This window comes from Mya arenaria, chromosome 16, assembly GCF_026914265.1.
Source record: "Mya arenaria isolate MELC-2E11 chromosome 16, ASM2691426v1".
Classification (NCBI taxonomy): Eukaryota; Metazoa; Mollusca; class Bivalvia; order Myida; family Myidae; genus Mya; species Mya arenaria.
The window spans coordinates 7,782,530-7,805,065 of NC_069137.1; the positions used below are offsets into that span (position 1 = coordinate 7,782,530).

The 22,536-nt window shown below is 37.0% G+C and overlaps 1 protein-coding gene across 1 annotated transcript in view; it reads right to left on the minus strand.

The window, feature by feature from the left end:
- Positions 1–3,642: 3,642 nt before the first annotated feature.
- The window catches only part of LOC128222410 (protogenin B-like), a 43,826-nt gene continuing 24,932 nt past the window's right edge, over positions 3,643–22,536 (minus strand). Inside the window, exons 13-21 of the mRNA XM_052931391.1 lie at positions 22,285–22,448; positions 21,640–21,746; positions 21,241–21,386; positions 19,881–20,110; positions 19,424–19,496; positions 18,118–18,226; positions 17,559–17,766; positions 16,939–17,109; positions 3,643–15,988 (exon numbers count right to left, since the gene is read on the minus strand). Of these exons, the coding sequence (XP_052787351.1) occupies positions 14,783–15,988; positions 16,939–17,109; positions 17,559–17,766; positions 18,118–18,226; positions 19,424–19,496; positions 19,881–20,110; positions 21,241–21,386; positions 21,640–21,746; positions 22,285–22,448 (2,414 nt within the window). The 3' untranslated portion in view covers positions 3,643–14,782. The remainder of the gene's footprint in view (positions 15,989–16,938; positions 17,110–17,558; positions 17,767–18,117; positions 18,227–19,423; positions 19,497–19,880; positions 20,111–21,240; positions 21,387–21,639; positions 21,747–22,284; positions 22,449–22,536) is intronic.

A 22,536-nucleotide genomic window follows, 5' to 3' on the forward strand; every position in this document is an offset into this window, starting at 1 on the left:
TGGTGAGGTGTTTTATTATGTAAGCCAAGTCCGTTTTTTGTACAAACAGTCAAGGATTGCATTTGAGTTTTCCATAAACTTTAGTCTATGGTCTCGGAAACTGATTCATGATACCACACATGGTGTACACATCTTACCAATGGCAATGTGCATATGTATAAGCAAGGCTCATACCTCCACTCACAGGCTTCAGGCTCATTGTTTGTGTCATTATATGGACCCAAAATGACATTAATCAACATTTTAGACACAATGAGCCAGACGCCTGTGACTCCATTCCGTGATAAATGGGGTTAATAGCATCCTCAATTTTTCCTTAGTTTAACAAAACAATATATTGAATTCAATAAAATTAAACATAAACCCTGTCTAATGGCACAGGTCCAGGCGGATTAGTCATAGGTTATCGCATTACAGGTAAATCTCTCCATTTGTTTAATAGTTATGAATATTTCTTTCAGGGTGGTTAAGCTTCATGGCGATTGTTAAGCTATGCTAATCGGCAATCAAAGAAACTGTCAAACACAGCATCTGGGTTCTTGTTGAATATTTGACTTAATGTATCAGTGAAAAGTCGAACCTTGCTGGCTCTAACTACCAGGCACCGGCCAAAATACCTCAGGCCTCAGGGAATTTCAAGTCAAGCGGGAATGCTTAAATTTAGTACAAAGAATTTGGTCCAAAACATCCAGTTCAAGCCAACAAGTTAATGGAGCCAAGCGAGTTTGAGCCATTGGGGTTTGACTGTAGTAGTGGCACTGTCCATATGTCATCCCATCTGCCCGTGTATCACTCTGTCCATTACATAGTATTTGAAATCATTTTCGATCAAACTTCGCAGATATGTACACCATCATAGGGAGGTGTGTTGCGGATAGCATTGGTACCCTTTTCTTAAAGGTGATGGTCATGCTAAGAAGTCAATTGGCTATCATTCTGACAATGCCAATGGGCTTTTCTCAAGTTCATGTGGCAGCTCCTGTTGTAATGGTTTAGAACATAAGTTACCATGAATGTCAGCTTTCCATGATGTGATTTCACTTCACAGATGAACATCAGGTTGTTATGAACGAAGTGTTCCACCACCAACCAAACCACTAGCCAGTACTGCTTTATGATTAGTTGAGACACTTAGCCAGTACTGCTTTATGATTGGTCAAGAAACTTAGCCAGTACTGCTTTATGATTAGTTGAGAAACTTAGCCAGTACTACTTTATGATTGGTCAAGAAACTTAGCCAGTACTGCTTTATGATTGGTTGATAAACTAGCCAGTACTACTTTATGATTGGTCAAGAAACTTAGCCGGTACGGCTTTATGATTGGTTGATAAACTAGCTAGTACTACTTTATGATTGGTCAAGAAACTTAGCCGGTACTGCTTTATGATTGGTTGAGAAACTATCTACCGTAAAGACAAACCCCATGAGCTGCCATTTGACCCTTTGCCTAAAGGATAGAGGCAAGATTGATGCAACTTCATATAACAAGAGGCCCAAAAGGGCCTATGCTGTACTGGCATGGCTTTTGTGGTCATATCAATCCAGAGCATGTATGTATGGGTAAAAGGCAACAGACATATGGTTTATGTTTTGTGTTTGGCTTACCTGAAAACGTAGCACGTTCAACATCTGAGCCCAGAAAATATTGTAAGGAGATTAGTTCCATGAACTATTTTAATATGTGCCAAGTAAAAGTCATCTGACAAAAAAAAATGCTTTCAAAACTGTACTCATAGTAAAAATTTCTGTAGTTTTAAAAAGTTAAAAAAAGTTGGTCAAAAGGTCAAAGTCAAGGGCGTCCTAGGACAACATTGATCAATTTGAACAAACATTCACAATTAATTGTGCTGAGATGGATGCACGAACACACAAAAATATTTTCAAACCTTTCCAGATTTATGTTTACCAAACCTGTGAACCCTGGGTGTGGCCAGTAATGACACCAGGTGCATAACTTAAACATTCACAACCAATTTTGTTAAGATGAATGCGCAAACTACAGAACTTAAAGCTAAAAAATGGCCTTTGGGCTTTCAACAAGAACAAGGCAGAGTAATTCACAAAATCAGCTGCAGAAGCAAAAAGCAAATTGTCTCTCAAAATCCTAGACTTGCAAATTGTCTCCCTTAACTCTAGACTTGAATTTACATGTACATGTAAACTTGGCTAAAAATAGAATTCGCTCATGCAGACCTGGCTAAAAATAGAGAGCATTTCTTTAAAACTTTCATGGCCCATAATCTAGGCATTCATGGGCGGATCTGGCTGGTTTTCGAAAGGAACCGAGCTCTAATGGATATCTAGATACAGTACAAGTTTCATTGAGATACAATAAAAACTGAAGACTGTATCGTGTTCACAACCAATTGTTTACAACCAATTGTTTACACAATAGCATTTTTTTTATACTATCAAGGGCCATAATCTAGACATGCATGGGCGGATCTGGCTGGTTTTCGAAAGGAACCCAGCTCTAATGGATATCTAAATACTGTACAAGTTTCATCGAGATACAATCAAAACTGAAGACTGCATCGTGTTCACAAGCAATTGTTTACAGACGCACGAACGCATGACCACACGGACGCACGGATGCACATACTACGTACACATTACCATCGCATAAGCTCTTCTGGCCTTTGGCCAGTAGAGCTAAAAATAAGTTACGTCATCCTTGCACTAGTGGTGGCACCCCAGACTTCCAGGTAGTTTTACAGTGAGGCTTATAGATTACGTACCGCTATTACTTCAAGGAACCTGGCTTAGTTTATTAAACATCTTTAGTCCTTACTTATCTTAAGACAATTTAATACTCAATTAAAAGAAATGCTTAAGTGTTTTTGACACAAAAGGGTATATTTTAAATTGATATGATTAATACTACTAGTAATTAATTTACAGCTAGTATATAGATCACTCTGGTTGGAATAATCTAACGCGAGTGTGTAGTGCTGTGGCAGAAACTCACTTGACCAGCTTGGTGACCACATACAAAACTCACCTGCACAAATGTTAAATAGAGTCATTGAAAATGAGTATTTCAGTAATGTTCATGTTATATCATATATATTCAGTGAGGTACAAAAATATGTTAGGCAATGGCTTAGAAAGAAATATACCTGTTGTTAAAAGAAATAACCATAGTTTCATGGATTAGCTATATTTGAACTACCATATTTTTAGGCCACCATAGGTGATTTATTCGGATTTTTTTGTATTAATGAATGGACACTTCTTATTACTGATGTAAAATTCATATATGGAGCAATTAACAGATCAGGGCCATAAAAATGCTGAAATTATAATCATGGACCATGTGTTACACTGGATATAGGAGAACAATTCTGGGAAACTTCCCTCCAACATAGTCCAGGTACCTCCTGTTACATCCATCAGATCTATCTGCCAGTTAAATATAGCAGGTCCTCATGACAAGAACCTTCAAGTACATTCAGCGGGTCCTCCTACCAGGTACCTTAAGGTACTTTCAGCAGGTCCTACCAGGAGCATTCAGAAAGTCCTCCTGGTTTGCAAAATGCTCTAGCTCAGTACATGACCCCTATTGATTTTGGTGTCTTGAGGTCAAAGGTCAAGGTCATAATGACCATTAATGCTCTAGTAACAAACACAACAAGTGTACATTTGTTTTCATGTTTAATAATTCATAGCTATACAATAAATGTATCCGTAGCTGAGGTTTAGGGATGATATTATACCTCACCGTTGGCAGCCGTTGCCATGGCAACACATCTTAGAAGACACAAAATATGAGATTAATTCATTAAGTAAACCATGTACTTAGTATTTTATCCAAAATGTGACAATTAAAAAATAACATTTTTGCAGAAAATATATATTCTTTAGAAGATAAAAAATAGCATCATAATTATACAAGGTGATTTCTAACCTATATTTTCTTACATTTTGTGTTTTAACTGATACCTGGTAATCAATTCCAGACATAAAATCAAACCGATTTAATATGTAAAGAAAATATCATTCATCTAAATCTCTACATGAAAAGACATTAACAAATATTTTTGCTTACGATGCATCTCTGGCATTAACAGCGTGTTACCATGACAACTGTTACAGACCGGTTCAGTATTTTACACTACATAAGAGGCAGACTGTACAGCAATACCTGCAGACAGTCATACTACAATCAGTGGTATGTATCCTTAGTTAAATATCAGATCCTAACATATATATCAGGTGGTTTTGAAAAATAATGGATGAAAGTAAATATATTTTAAGAAATATCAAATTGTGGTCATAAACAAATGAAAGGTCATTACACAATAATATCTAACACAATTTCATTTCCCAATGAAACTAAACAAAATGTGCCTTTATTTTTCTTCCAAAGCTATCAAAAACATTTTATATAGCACAATGATTTATAAAATTCCTGTTGATTAAACCATGAGTGATCTGGTACAGAGTTAAGGAGAAATATCTTGTAAAAAATATCATGTGTTCCCACTGTTGGGGGTAAATGCTTCAGTTGACGAAGTCAACATGCAATATGAACAATACCAGTAGTGACGAAATATGAACAAAATTAGAACAGTTGACTCTTAAATGTTGAGGTATTATTTACATGCATAAAGAACAACACTAGTTTTTCCATACATGTATATGGTTTGATATAGATATTGGTTATATGTAGCCTATGTGTTGCGAGATATCGGTGTTGTGTAACCTCCCACCCCTCTCACTGTTCCGTGATGTAATGTGAGTCTCCCTGAGTAACCATGGAACATCTGTCATGTTGAGGTAGGATACCTAGCAACCGTTGGCCGGCAACAATTCTACTGTGTACATGTTGCCATGCAACGCTTCAAAATTTTGAACAGGTTTGTTCTAACAAAAATCATATCTGGTTGGCAATAAAAGCTAAAATATCTGAAACATAGTTCCTAAGAAACAATCTACAGTTCCTTTAAGAACAAGCAACAGTATAATAAGATAAACATTTTCCACTAGAAACATTTTTACAAAGCTGTCATTCTCAAATATCCCTTGATGAAATTTGGGAAATTCAAAACTTGTTCTCTTAAAATTATAGAAACATTTCTGATCATAAGGAGATAGTTACTATGCAACTTAAATGGAGACGATCCCCGTGAGTGGTAATAGATGAATCTGGGAACAAGCTACCAATGAACCTGGGAACCACTTCCAGTGAACCTGGGAACCAGCTACCAATGAACATGGGAACCAGCTACCAGTAAACATGGGAACCAGAGAATCTAGGAACCAGCTACCAGTGAACCTTGGAATCAGCTACCAATGAACCTGGCAACCAACTACCAGTGAACCTGGGAACCACCTACCAGTGAACATGGGAACCAGCTACCAGAGAATCTATGAACCAGCTACCAGTGAACCAGCTTCCAGTGAACCTGGGAATCAGCTACCAGTGAGGTTGGCAACCAACTACCAGTGAACCTGGGAACCACCTACCAGTGAACATGGGAACCAGCTACCAGAGAATCTATGAACCAGCTACCAGTGAAACAGTTTCCAGTGAACCTGGGAACCAGCCACCAGTGAACCTGGCAACAAACGACCAGTGAACCTGGGAACCAGCTTTCAGTTAACATGGGAACCAGCTACCAGTGACCTGGGAACCAACAACCGGTGGAACAAGTATGTTTCCTATTGTATGACAAAATATTGACAGTTACTGTGGTAGCATAAAATACCAAATGTGATAAAAATATGTTCATTCAACAAAGAGATAAAAATACATATTATTAATGGACCAGCCTTCATTTAGCTAAAATGTTGAAATAATTCTTTAAGTAAATAAAAACTGCCAAGTAAAAAGGTTGGAGGTAAAAGAATCACTGAATTTAAACACCTGGCTTTAATGTATTACATGCATAAAAAAAAACATAAAAATATCGCGCTGATTAAATGCTTATAATAAATTAACATTACGTTGTTTTCATTATTCTAAAAAACATAATCATGCAAAACATATTTAATCTGGCCCAAATACTCACATCATGTGATGACCATGTGACCAGTCATTGCCATGACAACCACATGTTACCATGACAATTCTAATTATATTAAAAATGACAACATTCAATGTTGAAAGATAATACTTCAAGTTAAAACAATAAGAACACCATCATAAAGTTCACAGAACAAAGAGAAACCATTGAACATGTTACATATATTGATATACAAGTATTTCATTGGTTTAAAGTTGGTCACATGTTCATCACATGACATTGTATTTGTTGACAAGGGAATATCAACTAATAGTATAAAATGACCTTGACAATTTAACACATTCTTCCCCTACATTTTTTAAGTACACAAAATCGTAACAGCAATAAGTGATGCAATTTAAGTGTGTATAATTTAATTCATATGATATACTGTGAAATCATTAATGTTCGTGGGGCATTAATGTTCGTGGTGTTCGTGGGTTGGGTGATCCACGAATTCAAGATCCCACGAAATATTGACCCTTTATTCCCTTTTTGAATTGCCATGTTATGTACATACTCTAGCTATTTCGTTACAGAGGCCGCAGTAAACATCGTAAATATCCGTCTAACTGTATATCTTACTATCATTGTTTTGTTAATATATCATATCAGCCTTTAACAAATAATAAACCATATCATTTTAATGTGTTTTTATAAAACAAATGACAGAAGCACGTGCCTTAACATGTGCTGTTCATTAAAATCTCCAGGTTTACAAAATGTGAGTGATGAGTGTCGGGTTCTCGATTTTATTTCTTTAATGAAATAATTAATCGATTACATTAGAGGTTACTGAGCACCCAATGTGACAATGTACAAAACAAAGAGTTTAATATACTTATTAAACAAAAGCGTGTGAATAAATATTGAAATGAGATTCAAAAGTACTTGAATTTGTAAATATCAGCTATCTTTAGGGATTGTTTACTCAAACAAACGGACCTTCTCGGTGTTTTCACAGTTTGCAAAATGCTTAATTGGCATTCAATGGCTTCGTCTATCTGTATTAAGGATCAGGGTACATCTTCTTTTATGACCTTAATTTCCAATTAAATTGATAATTGACATGGATATATGCACTAATTGGCATGTCGTACCACTTTAGCGAGTGTCATAAACCGAGTGACGTAGACAACGTAAATCACGGGCCAGCGTGTGGAATGCAGTCGATCTAGGACGATCGCAATTTCGATTATTTATTTTTTTCAAAAACGAAAAACCACGAATTCAAGTACCCAAGAAATTGTAATTTTTCGGCAAACCACGAAATTTCATGCCAACGAATATAAATGATTTCACAGTAATATGTAACCCTCTGTGGGGTATTGTAAACAAGAACAACATTATAACCGGGATTCTTATAAAACTGTGGAGTAAAAGATTTAAAATAATGAGTAAAAATCATGTTAAAAGGTTTGAACAACTATCACTCACAACTCGTTGAATGGTATTTTGATAGAAGATATATATTTGATAAAAAATTGAAGAGAAAATGTATAATTTTTTGTGCAATTCTTTCCAATGTGATCAAACTCAGTTTGTTTGAACCTTTTGAGGGTGCAGCACAAGGTGTTTAAAACAATATATAACTTCAATAAAACCCTTCCTGAAGACAAGTTTCCCCAGTTTCTTTCTAATTTCTTGAACATTGTGTATAAAACTAATGTAAATAATAAAATGCATTTCAATGATAGAAAATATTTAACACTTTTATCAGATCATATAAAATATGTGTATAGTTGTATGTATATATATAAAGATATATTGAGATAAGCCAAATATTTTATTGTAAAGAGTTTATGTTAATGTATAACAACAGCACCGCAGACCGAATGCCAACACTCATCTGTTGATTTCCATGCTAATGTGTGTAATGGGCCTTGCTGTACATGTGTGTAATGGGCCTTGCTGTACATGTGTGTTATGGGCCTTGCTGTACATGTGTGTAATGGGCCTTGCTGTACATGTGTGTTATGGGCCTTGCTGTACATGTGTGTTATGGGCCTTGCTGTACATGTGTGTTATGGGCCTTGCTGTACATGTTTGTTATGGGCCTTGCTGTACATGTGTGTAATGGGCCTTGCTGTACATGTGTGTAATGGGCCTTGCTGTACATGTGTGTTATGGGCCTTGCTGTACATGTGTGTACTGGGCCTTGCTGTACATGTGTGTAATGGGCCTTGCTGTACGTGTGTGTTATGGGCCTTGCTGTACGTGTGTGTTATGGGCCTTGCTGTACACGTGTGTTATGGGCCTTGCTGTACACGTGTGTTATGGGCCTTGCTGTACATGTGTGTAATGGGCCTTGCTGTACATGTGTGTTATGGGCCTTGCTGTACATGTGTGTTATGGGCCTTGCTGTACATGTGTGTTATGGGCCTTGCTGTACATGTGTGTAATAGGCCTTGCTGTACATGTGTGTAATGGGTCTTGCTGTACATGTGTGTTATGGGCCTTGCTGTACATGTGTGTTATGGGCCTTGCTGTACATGTGTGTAATGGGCCTTGCTGTACATGTGTGTAATGGGCCTTGCTGTACATGTGTGTTATGGGCCTTGCTGTACATGTGTGTTATGGGCCTTGCTGTACATGTGTGTAATGGGCCTTGCTGTACATGTGTGTAATGGGCCTTGCTGTACATGTGTGTTATGGGCCTTGCTGTACATGTGTGTAATGGGCCTTGCTGTACATGTGTGTTATGGGCCTTGCTGTACATGTGTGTACTGTTACTGGCTACACATGTACCAAGTCTCATTTCAATATTATTAACTATTTTTGAGATATGGCCAAGTTGTAATTTTTCGCACGACAGCAACGACAACAACAACAACTCCAAGGCTATCACAATAACTGGAATTTTTTCCTCGAAAAACAGAGAATCTAATGAAATGCTCTGAAAGTTATCCCTCAGTTATTTCCGAAGTTATTATAGTTGTCCATGCTTGACTGCTCCACAATAGACTGAACTATTTAACATTATAATTAACATGAAAGTTTTATTTTTACACAACATTATAAGGGAAGAGAGTTTTAACTTTGAAACCTTTTCCACTATCACCTACTTAATACAATATTAAATAAGTTTATATGCACATAGAGGGTTAAAATAGTTTAAGATGAAAATATCGCATAAAGAGAAGGTTTTTAAGATGAAAATTACACACCGGTATCATAAATATGCCTGTCCAAAAGGAGAGAACTCAAGTTAACCTACAACAAACATTGTTGGCTCTTATTCTTACACTGGAAATGGATTTTGAACTTTATAATAATGTGTTATAAAATTATCATGGTTACATAAACAAGTAAATTGTTCTTAAATGTAACAAGTCTTGATGTTCAGACACTAAAATATTTCTTCCACTCACCTCTTTAAACTTTAAAAATCACAACAAATTAACACAATAATTGTTTGTAATTTATGACATTTTCCATTTTGTTAAGATATCTTAGACCGCTCCACTAAAGAAGTCAACTTCATTGTTTACAATGCCTCCAACAAAAACACCACACACCAGCCTTTAGTTTAAAAAAAAACCTGCCAACTTTCAGCATAAAACAGCCTCCATCAATCAGTGCAAGGTAACCGTCGGCCTCTCTTTCAGACAAAGCAGTCTGTAAGCCAGGTACCAGATCTCATGCTTGATGCTCAAGGTGCAAGCTCTTGTTATAAGTTCCATGTAAACATAAATTTGTGTAAATTTTGTCAAAAGCTTTTAAAATATGAAGGATGTTTACCCCCAACCCATGTACACCATAAGGCTCAGCTCCATTGAGTACCTCGGGATATTTCACAAGCAAAATCTTGTATCCATGAATTATCAAAGCTGTTTCACTGATACCAAATAAGGTTCTTTGGAATCTGGGACAAAAAATACCATCCTGTATTTCTATATTTAATAACAACCCCCCTTTAAGTAATGCATCATAATTTGCAATTTTAATGGAAGAAGAGTTTTTCCCCATACACCATTAATATAAAAACAAGATCTTGTCAGGAATTTTCCCACTGTACTTATGTAGCTTAAACGGAACAAATCACTGGAGTTGCCGACACTGGTATTGAGCCAACATCAGACATGAGACCAAGCAACCTACATTACAGAAAATATCATCATAGTATAAAATATTCTATAAAATGAAGCCATTTTGAGCTATTTCAATATTATAAAACTTATATCATAATAAAAATACTCAATAAACAATGTAGTTAAAAACGCACCAGGTAAACAGTTATAACAACAAAAACACCGTACAGATAGTCTGACAACCACTTGACAGCCCAAATACAGAGAGAGTTCTTTATAAAAACAGAAACCAGGGAGTTTAACTGTACGGAGATATAATTCTCATTTGATTCTGAATATATGGAGTTTTACTGTGGAAAATACGCTAGAACAGATAGTACTCATTAAGTTCTGAATATACATGTACTATAACAATGTCTATAAATAAGTGGGTTACCTCTACCGCTTAACACCTAGTTATTTAAGAACCATGAACTTTTGACTTTGTTGTCATAGCAACAAAAGAAGATATGATCAATTTAAAGATGTAAAAATGTAGCCTAGGCAGCAGTTAACATGTAAAAGGGTAGCCTTGGCAACAGTTTACATGTAAAAGGGTAGCCTTGGCAACAGTAACCATGTAAAAGGGTAGCCTTGGCAACAGTTAACATGTAAAAGGATAGCCTTGGCAACAGTTTACATGTAAAAGGGTAGCCTTGGCAACAGTAACCATGTAAAAGGGTAGCCTTGGCAACAGTTTACATGTAAAAGGATAGCCTTGGCAACAGTTTACATGTAAAAGGGTAGCCTTGGCAACAGTTTACATGTAAAAGGGTAGCCTCGGCAACAGTTTACATCGGCAACAGTTTGCATGTAAAAGGGTAGCCTCGGCAAAAGTTTGCATGTAAAAGGGTAGCCTTGGGAACAGCTTGCATGTAAAAGGGTAGCCTTGGCAACAGTTTACATGTAAAAGGGTAGCCTCGGCAACAGTTTGCATGTAAAAGGGTAGCCTCGGGAACAGTTTACATGTAAAAGGGTAGCCTCGGCAACAGTTTGCATGTAAAAGGGTAGCCTTGGCAACAGTTTACATGTAAAAGGGTAGCCTTGGCAACAGTTTGCATGTAAAAGGGTAGCCTTGGCAACAGTTTGCATGTAAAAGGGTAGCCTTGGCAACAGTTTACATGTAAAAGGGTAGCCTTGGCAACAGTTTACATGTAAAAGGGTAACCTTGGCAACAGTTTGCATGTAAAAGGGTAGCCTTGGCAACAGTTTACATGTAAAAGGGTAGCCTTGGCAACAGTTTACATGTAAAAGGGTAACCTTGGCAATAGTTTGCATGTAAAAGGGTAGCCTTGGCAACAGTTTACATGTAAAAGGGTAACCTTGGCAATAGTTTGCATGTAAAAGAGTAGCCTTGGCAATAGTTTGCATGTAAAAGGGTAGCCTTGGCAACAGTTTACATGTAAAAGGGTAACCTTGGCAATAGTTTGCATGTAAAAGGGTAACCTTGGCAACAGTTAATATATTCCTTTGAAACATTCTAATGCATTTTCTTAACTAATTTCGTATCCTATTGTGTGACCAATCTTAAAAAAACAAAAAAAATTTATACCAAAGCAACCATTGTGCTATTATAATTGAAAGATGTAATATAAATGTGATCTTTTAAACTCTTTCACAGTTCTTTTCTATGCTAGGACTGTCATTTTTCCATCTATCTGCCTCTATCTACTACATAAAATTTGGCATAAGCGATTAGCAACAAATTGTTTTCTATTCTCAGTATAGTCCCCAAAATGACTTCAACATAAGTTTTAACAGGTCAGGCCAGAAAATCAACAGAACAGAGAGGACCTCCACTCCTTTTTACCTCACATTTCTCTTTCTTCTAAAAACATTTCATTAACTTCCATAAATTAGATTAAAAAGCTCCTGTAAAAATCAGATTCTGTATAGATAATCATTCAAATTCATTAACATAAGAAAAAATCAAGTGTCAAAATACAGTCAGTTCTTTTGGAGTTGAAATCAAAACTGTTGACTGTGTTGAATCCAAAACTGTTGACTACCTGCATACTCCTAGCCCTGACCTGTTGAATGATGTATTTCTGTCTCCTTTTGTATATATGATAGCAAAAAAGTTCTGACATTAAATACAGGAGCATATAGAACTTTATCGCTTTCACCATCTGAGTCCCCTGGAACAGTGTTCAATAAAACAATAATCAGTTACTTTCCCACATAATTTTAACGTTGTTCATAATAAGTACTTGAAAATATGACAGAAAGTATTGAAAAGTGATTATTTAAAGCTTCAATTTATGAATTTCTGTTTTAAATAAGTATCTAGGTATTTTTTTGATGTTTGTTTTAAGAACAAACTTAAATTTGAACACCTTTTAAAAAATAAATTATAAAATGTGTGAGAACAGTTTTCAACCAATAGAATTCAACCAATAGAAATGTACCATTCTACTGAAAAATACATCATTTTTAAAAATATTAAAAAGTGTACAAGATTACAACTAAAATTCAAAGTGTTATTTTGATAAAACATTGTTCCAGAGTAGCCCAGGCATTCGCTAATACACACACGTTATATAGAAACATGATTAACTGTCCAACATGCAATCAAACCAAGTCATATTAACTTCCATGTATCGCACTGTTCACAATGATTTCATATCTGGTACTGCCATCATTCTCCGCACCCTTGTTCACGAGATGGCCACATTATCTTTCATAGTAAGGCTTTTTAAATGTAGGGAGCTTGTTCTTCAAAACTAGAAATATACTAAAGAAAAGGGTCAAGCGCTGGAGTGAATATGCTGTTTTTTGTTGTTATATTTTTTCTCTTGTTAAAATTGTGATGTTTAAGAAAGGGTGAAGCTTCACAAAAACACCTATATGAGTGTGCAGTATTCCCGGTATCGAGTTTAAAGCCCCCTGCCCCACCCACTTTTCCATTTACTTTTGCAAAAAGTTTTTGCTAAAACTATGCTTTATGTTTTTACGATTGTTTTCTTAATAAACATTGTTTTATAAAACTTAAGATAAAAATAGCACTAAGATCATATAATAAAACTTTTAAAATTTGACAAAATGTTGAAATAATTAACGATTTTCCTTGACACAGGATAGCACTCAAAATGCATTCATTAACAATAGTACAATGTACATGTGTGAGAGCAAAACTGTCCTAACTGACCATCTTTCAGTTCAGCTAGATGATACAGTGTTGTTGTAAACTGTCTGAAATACTCCAAAACAAACCATAACTATCTACTCAGGGCAAAAATAAATATACAAACCTTATTATACACACCATTTTCCATAGTCATCTAATTAATGTTGGTAATATTCGTATCATTTCTGCAATAAGCAATACTGATACAATATTTCAACTTATATTACTTAACATTTAATAATTACTTGAAAATTTACCTCGAAAAAAAATATTTTAAAATTGATTAACAAAAAAGAAAGCTGAACAATGATTCCAAAAATGAAAATTCTGCAAAAATTGGTATAAGTTATAGGGATTATTGTTATCATTGTTTGGAGGCTTAGCTCCCCGGTGAAATGGTTTCCACAGCCTTTTTTTATCCATTTGAAGGAACTTCTTACCATTGTTTATGCAGATTTTCACCCAAAAGAACAAACATTACAGTTGTGTGATAGTCTAAAATTGAAAGCTCCTAATTAATTTTGTGCTTGATCATCAATAAAATCTTCTAAATTTCTTATAAAAAGGTAGCTACTCAATTGTTGGAAGCAAAGTGTATTATTTCCTAACAAAATGTGATGCAGTTAGGACAGTTTTGATTACTCCACTTCAATATACATCATGTGCGCAAAATGCATCTAAATCATGTCACATATTAACATAAAATGATAAAAAAAACACATTAAGAACATACATGTCAATATTAAAATATACCCGCTTTTCATGTAAAGAAACACATTCTATATTTACTATGGAAAATTCCACTGCTATATGATGCTGTGGAATTTTCCCTCCTAAAAATCTGAAAAATTCCACTTACGTCAAAATCCCATTGATTAAGAAATAATCTTTGCACTTAAAATAAAAATTACTACTCAATTTTGGGAAATTCCATTTAGTTTAGGAAGATTCCACTAGAACTTCAATAAAATCTGACAGTTATGGAAAATTCCATGGAAAAATCCTTCAGCAAATGGAAAATTCCACCAGAAAATGGAAAATTCCACCAGCACATTGAAAATTCCACCTGTAAGACGGAAAATTCCACCTATAATACATAAAACACATCTACTTACAATGGATTTTCCAATATGATGTCAATAATGCATTACAAATGGATGTGTTTATAATGTGACAGTAATATCCTAAAATAATTAACACCAGATTTTCGTTTCTTGAGGTATATCTCTTCACCTGAATCAAGAAGTGAAGGTAATAATGTTCTATGTGACGTTATAGAATGAAGCCAGGTAGAACATTTTTCCCTTCCACCCCTCAGAATGAGGTAGAGTGTAAAACATACTTAACAAAATCGTCCAAAGTTTGTTCAAAAAGCAAAACAAAAAATACTTAAACATTTGACGTAAGTTTCTACACTTCCTTCCTGAAGGTTATAATGGGAGGTATATCTAGTCACTGAATGAAACAGACCATAATAATAATCATATATATAAAGAAATATAGCACAGTTGTGGTAAAATATAACGCTTGTCAATATTCCGTGGGGATTACCCGGGGCCAGTGTATGGCCTGTAATTCACATTTTGCGGTGACGAGATGCCGACGCTGGTGAGTTCACAATATACGCCTGAGGTAGACCAAAACTTGGTGGAGTGATTTCCCCTGAATCACTCCATCCAGGGGAGGTAATTGTCCCATCCACTCTCCCTGCTGAGGTAGCCTCCCTTTGATGACCAGGGGAAGTAACTGGTTGTTCACCCGATGTAGGACTATTTTCTTCAAGAAAATGTCCCGTAACATATTCCTGAGCTGAGTTAATTGCCCTGACAGAACTATTTGTTTGCCGCAGCTGTGGTGGGGCCCCATTAGCATGGTAGGCAGCGTTGCCATAGTTACTGGCTGGGTGTCGCCTTCTCCCCTGGGAGAGAGAATAGCCTCCAGTCCCGGGCTCTGGGCTGGCAGGTTGGGGGGTGTCCGATAATGGTGCAATGTAACCTGAGCCCAGGGTGGAGTGTGCAGACGGCTGTGAGGTAGAGCTCCCCCTGTCACCTTGTACATGGTTACAATTCATTGATTCTTGACCTTGAACTGATTCACTGTCAGTCAATGTTTGACGAGCCTGAGAAGTGTTACATGAGGTAGATTCATTGTGACAATGAGGTATTTGAGTACCCAATGGTAAAACGTGCATTTCCTGATGATTGGATACTGACACTGGCGCCATTGTCGGCGAGGTAAACTCACCGCGCTGGGATTCTGTCCCGGCTCCATGGTAACCATGGTTTCCTGGCATGGACAACTGAGGTATGGGATAACCACCATGTGGCAAGGGAAGGTCCTGTGACCTTGATGAGTCACCTGAACCCGGTGAGTCACCATATGAGGTATGGACATCTGTTGACCCAGCAGACTCCATGACATGACCCGTATCCATGGCGACGCCAGGAACACCAAGCCCAGAGTCGGCGCAGTGTGTGACCCCTTCTCCCAGCTCCCCAGGATGTTGGTGACCAATGCTGCCCGTAATATTGTAACCCGTAGAGTTGCGATCACTTGACGTATAGCTGCCCGCCCCGCTGTCTCCTTCACTCGTTCCGGTCCCATGTTTGACGACAATGTTTTCCCGTGAGTCCCGAAGTGTGTCTTCATTGCTGCTGGCATCAATGTTGTCGAGGGAGCCACTGTCCTCGCACCGCCCATGATTCCGGCTCTCATCCCCGGCAACATGCGGGAGGCAGGTGCCCCCACCGCCCAGCATCTCAGCCATCAGACTCTCACACTCCTGTAACGTAAGATTGATTTATTTAACATTGCAATGATGGACATGTCCATAAGTGCTTTTAAAAAAGCAACCTGCCACCTCCTTCTGATCTCCAGTCCTTGTGTTTACTCATCAAGGAATTATGTTTATGTAATAGTTAGATGAAGTAAAGTAACATTTTAATGATTAAGAATGGGCAGAGTGAGCGTAACACAATTAATAAACAGATACTTGAATCAACATGATTTATCACCATGTTAATGATGAAATACTGACATGGAACACCAGTACTTACGGATTTACAATTCCAATGTCCCTTGAGGCAATAAACCATGTTAACAATTTGCATGTGTTTGACTCTGAAAGACCTTGTTGAGTGTATAAAATCATTAAAAGACAGGATAATGACAACACAGATGTATTCATGCTCTTTAGATAAGACACTGCTGTGAAAATGACGGGTTTCTTCATAATTTTTTTTTTTCAAAATGTAAACATGTTGATGTAGACAGAGTTACCTGATTTTGGTGTTTTCACCATTAATTATTCAAGTTGAAATTATTTTGTGTTGTGTTATTTGCTATACATGTATTTGTTCTATGCATTGATTTTGAGAAATTGTACATGTATTAACATGTATCTATTGTATCTAATTTATAATTTTGGAATAAAGTGATTATACCAACATATTACATGCAATATGAATATGGAGGCTCTATTGATTACAAATATAATGCTCAAAATATTTTTGAATTTACGCAGTTGGCCCTTTTCATTGATGTTTATTAACAGTCACTCAGAAATATTACAGAAAATAATGGCGTGTCTATTACACTTTTAGCTGAGGCTTTTTTTTATATTTTTCAGCTTCAGGGCAATAGTTCCACAACCTCCGGCAAATGCAACTGCTGGCATTTTTTTTCTATTAACAGACAAGCCATTCAATAACTGCATAATGTATTGAAACATACCGGTACCTCGGAGTACAGGTGATCTGGGCTGTACTGGTGATGGATGGGGAAGAAGGTCATATGACCATTTGGCAGCTTTCCATTGGTCAGCCCATTACGCTTGCTCAGGGGCACAAACCCGTTCAACTTGGCTCCGTTTGGTGTCAGAATCACATTGCCAGTTCCTCCTCCCTGCCAAATAAAACAGTTCATCAACTCTTCACAGTTCGGTTAACCACACTTAGCAATTTGGTTATCCACACTAAATAGTTAAGTTAACCACACTTAGCAATTTGGTTATCCACACTAAATAGTTCAGTTAACCACACTTAGTAATTTGGTTATCCACACTAAATAGTTCAGTTAACCACACTTGGCAATTTGGTTATCCACACTAAATAGTTCAGTTAACCACACTTGGCAATTTGGTTATCCACACTAAATAGTTCAGTTAACCACACATAGTAATTTGGTTATCCACACTAAATAGTTCAGTTAACCACACTTAGTAATTTGGTTGTGCAAATTCTGATCTTTTAATTACATTATTGCACAATCATTTGATTGCATTTTTATACATCAAAATGTGAATTCATGCAATTAATTGTGAAAAACAAGAACTCTTAACCATGTCAACCCACCTTGGAGTCTGAATGTTCATTCTCCGGCAACATGGGGGCCATCTCATATATCCCTCCTCCTGGGACTGACCCTGCCTGAACCCCATCCAACAGCAGGTGGGCGTGACCGTTTCCGTTACCAGGCAGGTGCCCATTGTTGTGACAATGGTTACCAGGACTTCGGGGAAATGAGGAGGTGTGTTCTGGTTGGCTGGGCGGGCCAAAACATCTGAAATAAACACCAAACAAATTAATGCCTGCTTTTAATGTTTGTCTCATAAGTGTTCCCGAAATATTTATAAAACATAACATTGAATAAATAATTATCAATCTTTAAGAGCTGCTTAAACTATTGCAAAATCTATACTAACAGTTAAATGCCATCAGTCATACCAACTATTGAGTGCCACATCCCATACCAAACATTAAGCACCACCACCTTAACAATCTATTGTGTACCATCAGCTACCAACTATTGAGTGCCACCCACCTGTTGAGTGCCACCACTAATACCAAATGTTAATCCCACCTTAATCATCTATTGTGTACCATCAGCTAGGAACTATTGAATGCCGCTCACCTGTTTCTAAGCAGAATGATGATCACACAGATGATAATACAGAACAGACCGATGCTGACACCGATGATTATTCCCAGGGTGCGATTATCGGGACTGGTCTTGGCAGAGCCTGCAAATGTATCATACATAATTAGTAGGGTACTTAACCAAGACACCAGGTGATATAGGAAATAACAGTGCTTAGGTGCATTCCAGCTGAATGCACACAATGTATTTTGTCAATTTCTAAGCTTTTTTGTTCATTATTTTGGGAATGGGGCAGGGCCCTTTCAGATTTGGAAAAATGCATCTGTTTCACTAAAAATTAGGAATAACATCATTGCCTTGAAATGAACAAGAATGCTTTAAAAATTACAAAGCAAAAATAAAAAAATGTGCTGAGGAGTTTTCTTTCAGAATACAACCATTATTCCATACAAACACAGCTTTGGGTCCATTTTGTATACTTTCTCTTCCAAAAAGAATTGAGTTTTTTTTTCACTTTTGGAAAACAATAGTTTCAACATTGAAAATGGGGCGAAACTTCACCACCAAATTGCCAGCAAAAATCCCATTGCAAAGCTAGAACTGGGCTCATGATAACTAACTAATCAGCAAAACATCACGAAGGATCCCCATGTAATTAACTGACTCTTACTACAGGTTGATCATAGTTCAGGATGGAAGAGTTGCGATTATCATTCACAATATTTGTTATATTTTCTGTAAAGTCATATAAATATATATTCTCATTACATGGAACCTTATAGTCCCATTAGACTAAATTAAGCTAAACTCACTGTCATAGTTGTATGAAATGTTCACCTTTAAAGATTTGTGACACTAGGACAGATTGTTCATAGCTTTGTTTAAGTAAGCATAGTCGTTAACATTCAAATCTGTATTGTTCTGGAATTTTCACAGACACGCTTATGATCTGCAGTATTCCTCGTAAGATTTGAGACAACTGTTTCAGTTGTACTTGTTTTATTTAAATATATGAGAACATCACAAAATATTTCTCCTTAAAAAGTTTACAACAATATTGTTTATTCAGCTGTTAACATTGGCAAAGTTCTGAACTATCAGCCCTGAGGAAATTATGACTAAGACCATAACAATAAATTGTGTATTTTTGGCAAAATCAAGTTTTAAGTAAATTTGGCTATGTGTATTAAGAAACTTTAATCCTTTTTTTTTGAAGATTATTCAACAGTTCCAAATGGTTTCTGCTTCGAGCTAATTTCATGCAGACAGGTTATTTATTAAAACCTTAAGTACTATAGAAAGTTTGGTGGTGTTGATACAAGAATGAGTATAAGGTAACCTGTGTGAGTACTGGTATTCACGGAGACAGGGCTGGTTATCTCCCCTGGACCGGAGTCTGTGTTGGCCTGGACCTGGAACACATAAAGGCAAGATTTATTTAATGTTCAATAGATAAACAAGTAACATAATAACATCTAACTTTTTTAGAAACAAAAATTGAAGAGTGTAAAAATCAGCTATGCACATGCTATTTACAACCATTTAACAAACCTAAGGTTTCTCTGATTAAGAAACCCAGTCCATGGGTCAATTCAGAGTTTCTGTGCTCACCTGAGACTGCCAAAACAAAGTTGAATTTGATATAAACCATTATATGCGGACTCCATATAAGTACCAGAGGCTGCCAGTCTGTAGACCATGAGGGGCACAGGACAATCAAGCTGAAGCATCCTCGGGAATACCCTGCTACTTCTGCTACCCCACCCCCCAACCACCCTTATATTCATCAAACCCACCTTGACATAGAGCAAGTGACTGTTGCCACCAGTAACAGTGATGACAGCACGATTCTCTGAGCCATTCTTCACAACACGCTGCCAGTCCTGCTCGCTGCCAACCGCCTTGTTGGTGTAGTACACCGTGTAAGATCGGATCTGACCGTTGGGTTGCCGGGGTGGTTGCCAGGCGACAGACACCTGCCCATTCTCCAGGGTCTGGACCCGCAGGTTCTGGGGCTCTGATGGGACTGGAATGTAAATAATTGTCAGACTTAAACATCATAAAGAGCAGTTTTCTTTAACATAAAGCCTGTAAATACTGATAATGAAGTGTTTGTAAAACACGAGTCCTGAGAGACTTGATATAAATGTACATAAGGTCTCTGGCAACATCAGTTACATGTTTCATTTGAAATCTTTAATCTAAATTGTTGGGTTGCGGATAATTGTTTTTGCAAGCTGCCACTGACGACAACAAAGCAAAGACTTGGACAATACCTGAACATATGTTCTTTGAAAAAAAAGACAACTTAAATTGAGAAAAACAACCATCTCATACTTAAAAAAAGAGCAATGAATCTTAGCTTACTCCACAAATATTACACTTATGATCTTATTGTAGACAATTACAGTGGAAACTCACTAAACCGGATCTCCACAAAACCGGAATCCTCGGGATACCGGACTTTTTTCAGAGTCCCGATTTCCCCCTTCTATTTTCAATGTAAAATAATCCCTACAAAACCAGAACCTCGGAATTCTGGATACCGGACAAAAAATCGAGAAAATGTGTTCGTTATCAACATAGTTTTACTTCACTAAACCGGACGTATATTTTTCCAAACATGTCAAAATGTTTTTGTGTATTAGGAATTCGCGAATCGCGTGTCACTTTGTTTTGACAGCCGGTGCGTCGTTAAATATTGCACCTGTGATGTTGTGTTAACTTGATAATCGATAATGATGATTGCGCTGTGGATTGACTGCCACGCGATAATCAAACGATCATCAAACTTGTGAAAAGAAAATTGATTGCAACATTAATTTGTTTGTTGCTGAAAATAAAGAACTAGAAACGCTTATTAAGTGATCATTTTGGAGGGTTGTTTTATCTTAAGACTTCTAAGATTGAATCAAGTTAGAGCGGTGCGTTAATTAAACTATCAAACATACTTAACAAGCATTAAATCAACTTCCCTTAAAAGGATAACTCAGTTAATATTTTGAGTAAACTAACTCTGTACATCATATCCTCACTAAACCTGAATCCTCACTAAACCGGAAATTTTGCCCAGTCCGGACCTTGTCCGGTTTAGTGAGTTTCCACTGTATTTGGGACAAAACTGCACTAACTCCCACTACAAGCTCACATATTTACCCTGGTTTTGATCCTCACCTTCGGGAGCAGTCTGAGCATACAGGGTTGGAGAGAATGATCCCGCTACGCCGTCCACGTGTGACCGTACAGATATCTGGTACGTTGTAGCCGGCTGGAGGTCGGATATCAACACAGAGGGCACATCGCTGCAAGTAGAAGTGATGATGTGTATTCTAAACATATTTATTTCTAATAAGATATCAAAAGCAGTAGCAGAAAACTTGTTTAATTTGTTAAAAGTTTAGCAAGGTACATAAATTGTTTGAAAAAGAAAGTAATAGGCATTATTACACAAATGGGCTTATGGGCTTTGCCACACCGGGGCTTTTTGTTATTGGTAACATGAATTTCATTTTACGCATTCATTTCACAAAACACAAGAAGTAAACCAGTCTGTACCTGATGATGAACTTTTCCTCTGGTTGTGAACCATTCTGACTGTCAGGGGAAGTCACTCTTGAATACTTGACGGTAAATTGGCTGACCTCCAAACTGGGTGACACAACCTGGCAAAACAATTCAGGTAAGCATTACATTCTGCTATATCTGATGCTATATAATACAACTAACCATCCATCTATAATAAGCATGCTTCCCATTTTGTAGATTGTAACGTGCAACAGCTGCCATACAAATGAAACATTTTCAGTAAACCAAGTCAACCTGTAGATAGGTGTTGAAGTAATACCAGATGGCCCCAGAGTAAACGCCAACTCAAGCAGGTATTATTTTTTCAGTCAGTATGGGGCATAACTCAATAACAATGAAAGCCAGGGTTATGCACCTTGCTATGCAAGTGTGGATCATCTGTGGCAGCATGTTAACCAATTATGATTATCAAGTTCCAAATGATTTTTTAGTACTGGCAGTTTTTGCACTTTAAAGCCAAGGCTTTCACAATGCCCAGACTTGTTCATTGAAACACACATGAGCTATAAAGAACCCTTGTAGACTGGTTTGATTAGACATTTTATGATATACATTTCATGTGAAAAAATAGTTATTTACAAAGTTAACAAATGATGCTTGTAAACCAGTCCATACCTGCCAGTCGACTTGCAGACTGGTCATGAGAACGAGGGTGACGCTGACATCGAAGGGTACAGGTGGGCGGGGCAGGTCTACGAGGCTTACTTCCTGTACAACCTCAGTTTCCTCCCCTGTTGTCATGACAACACGCACTTTCACCTCGTACAACTGGCTCTCCACTGAAATGGCGACATCCTTATCATCAGAATTCCAGAAAGCAGGAAAACAGAACCAGCAGGTTGCAGATGGATTTAATTATGTACATAC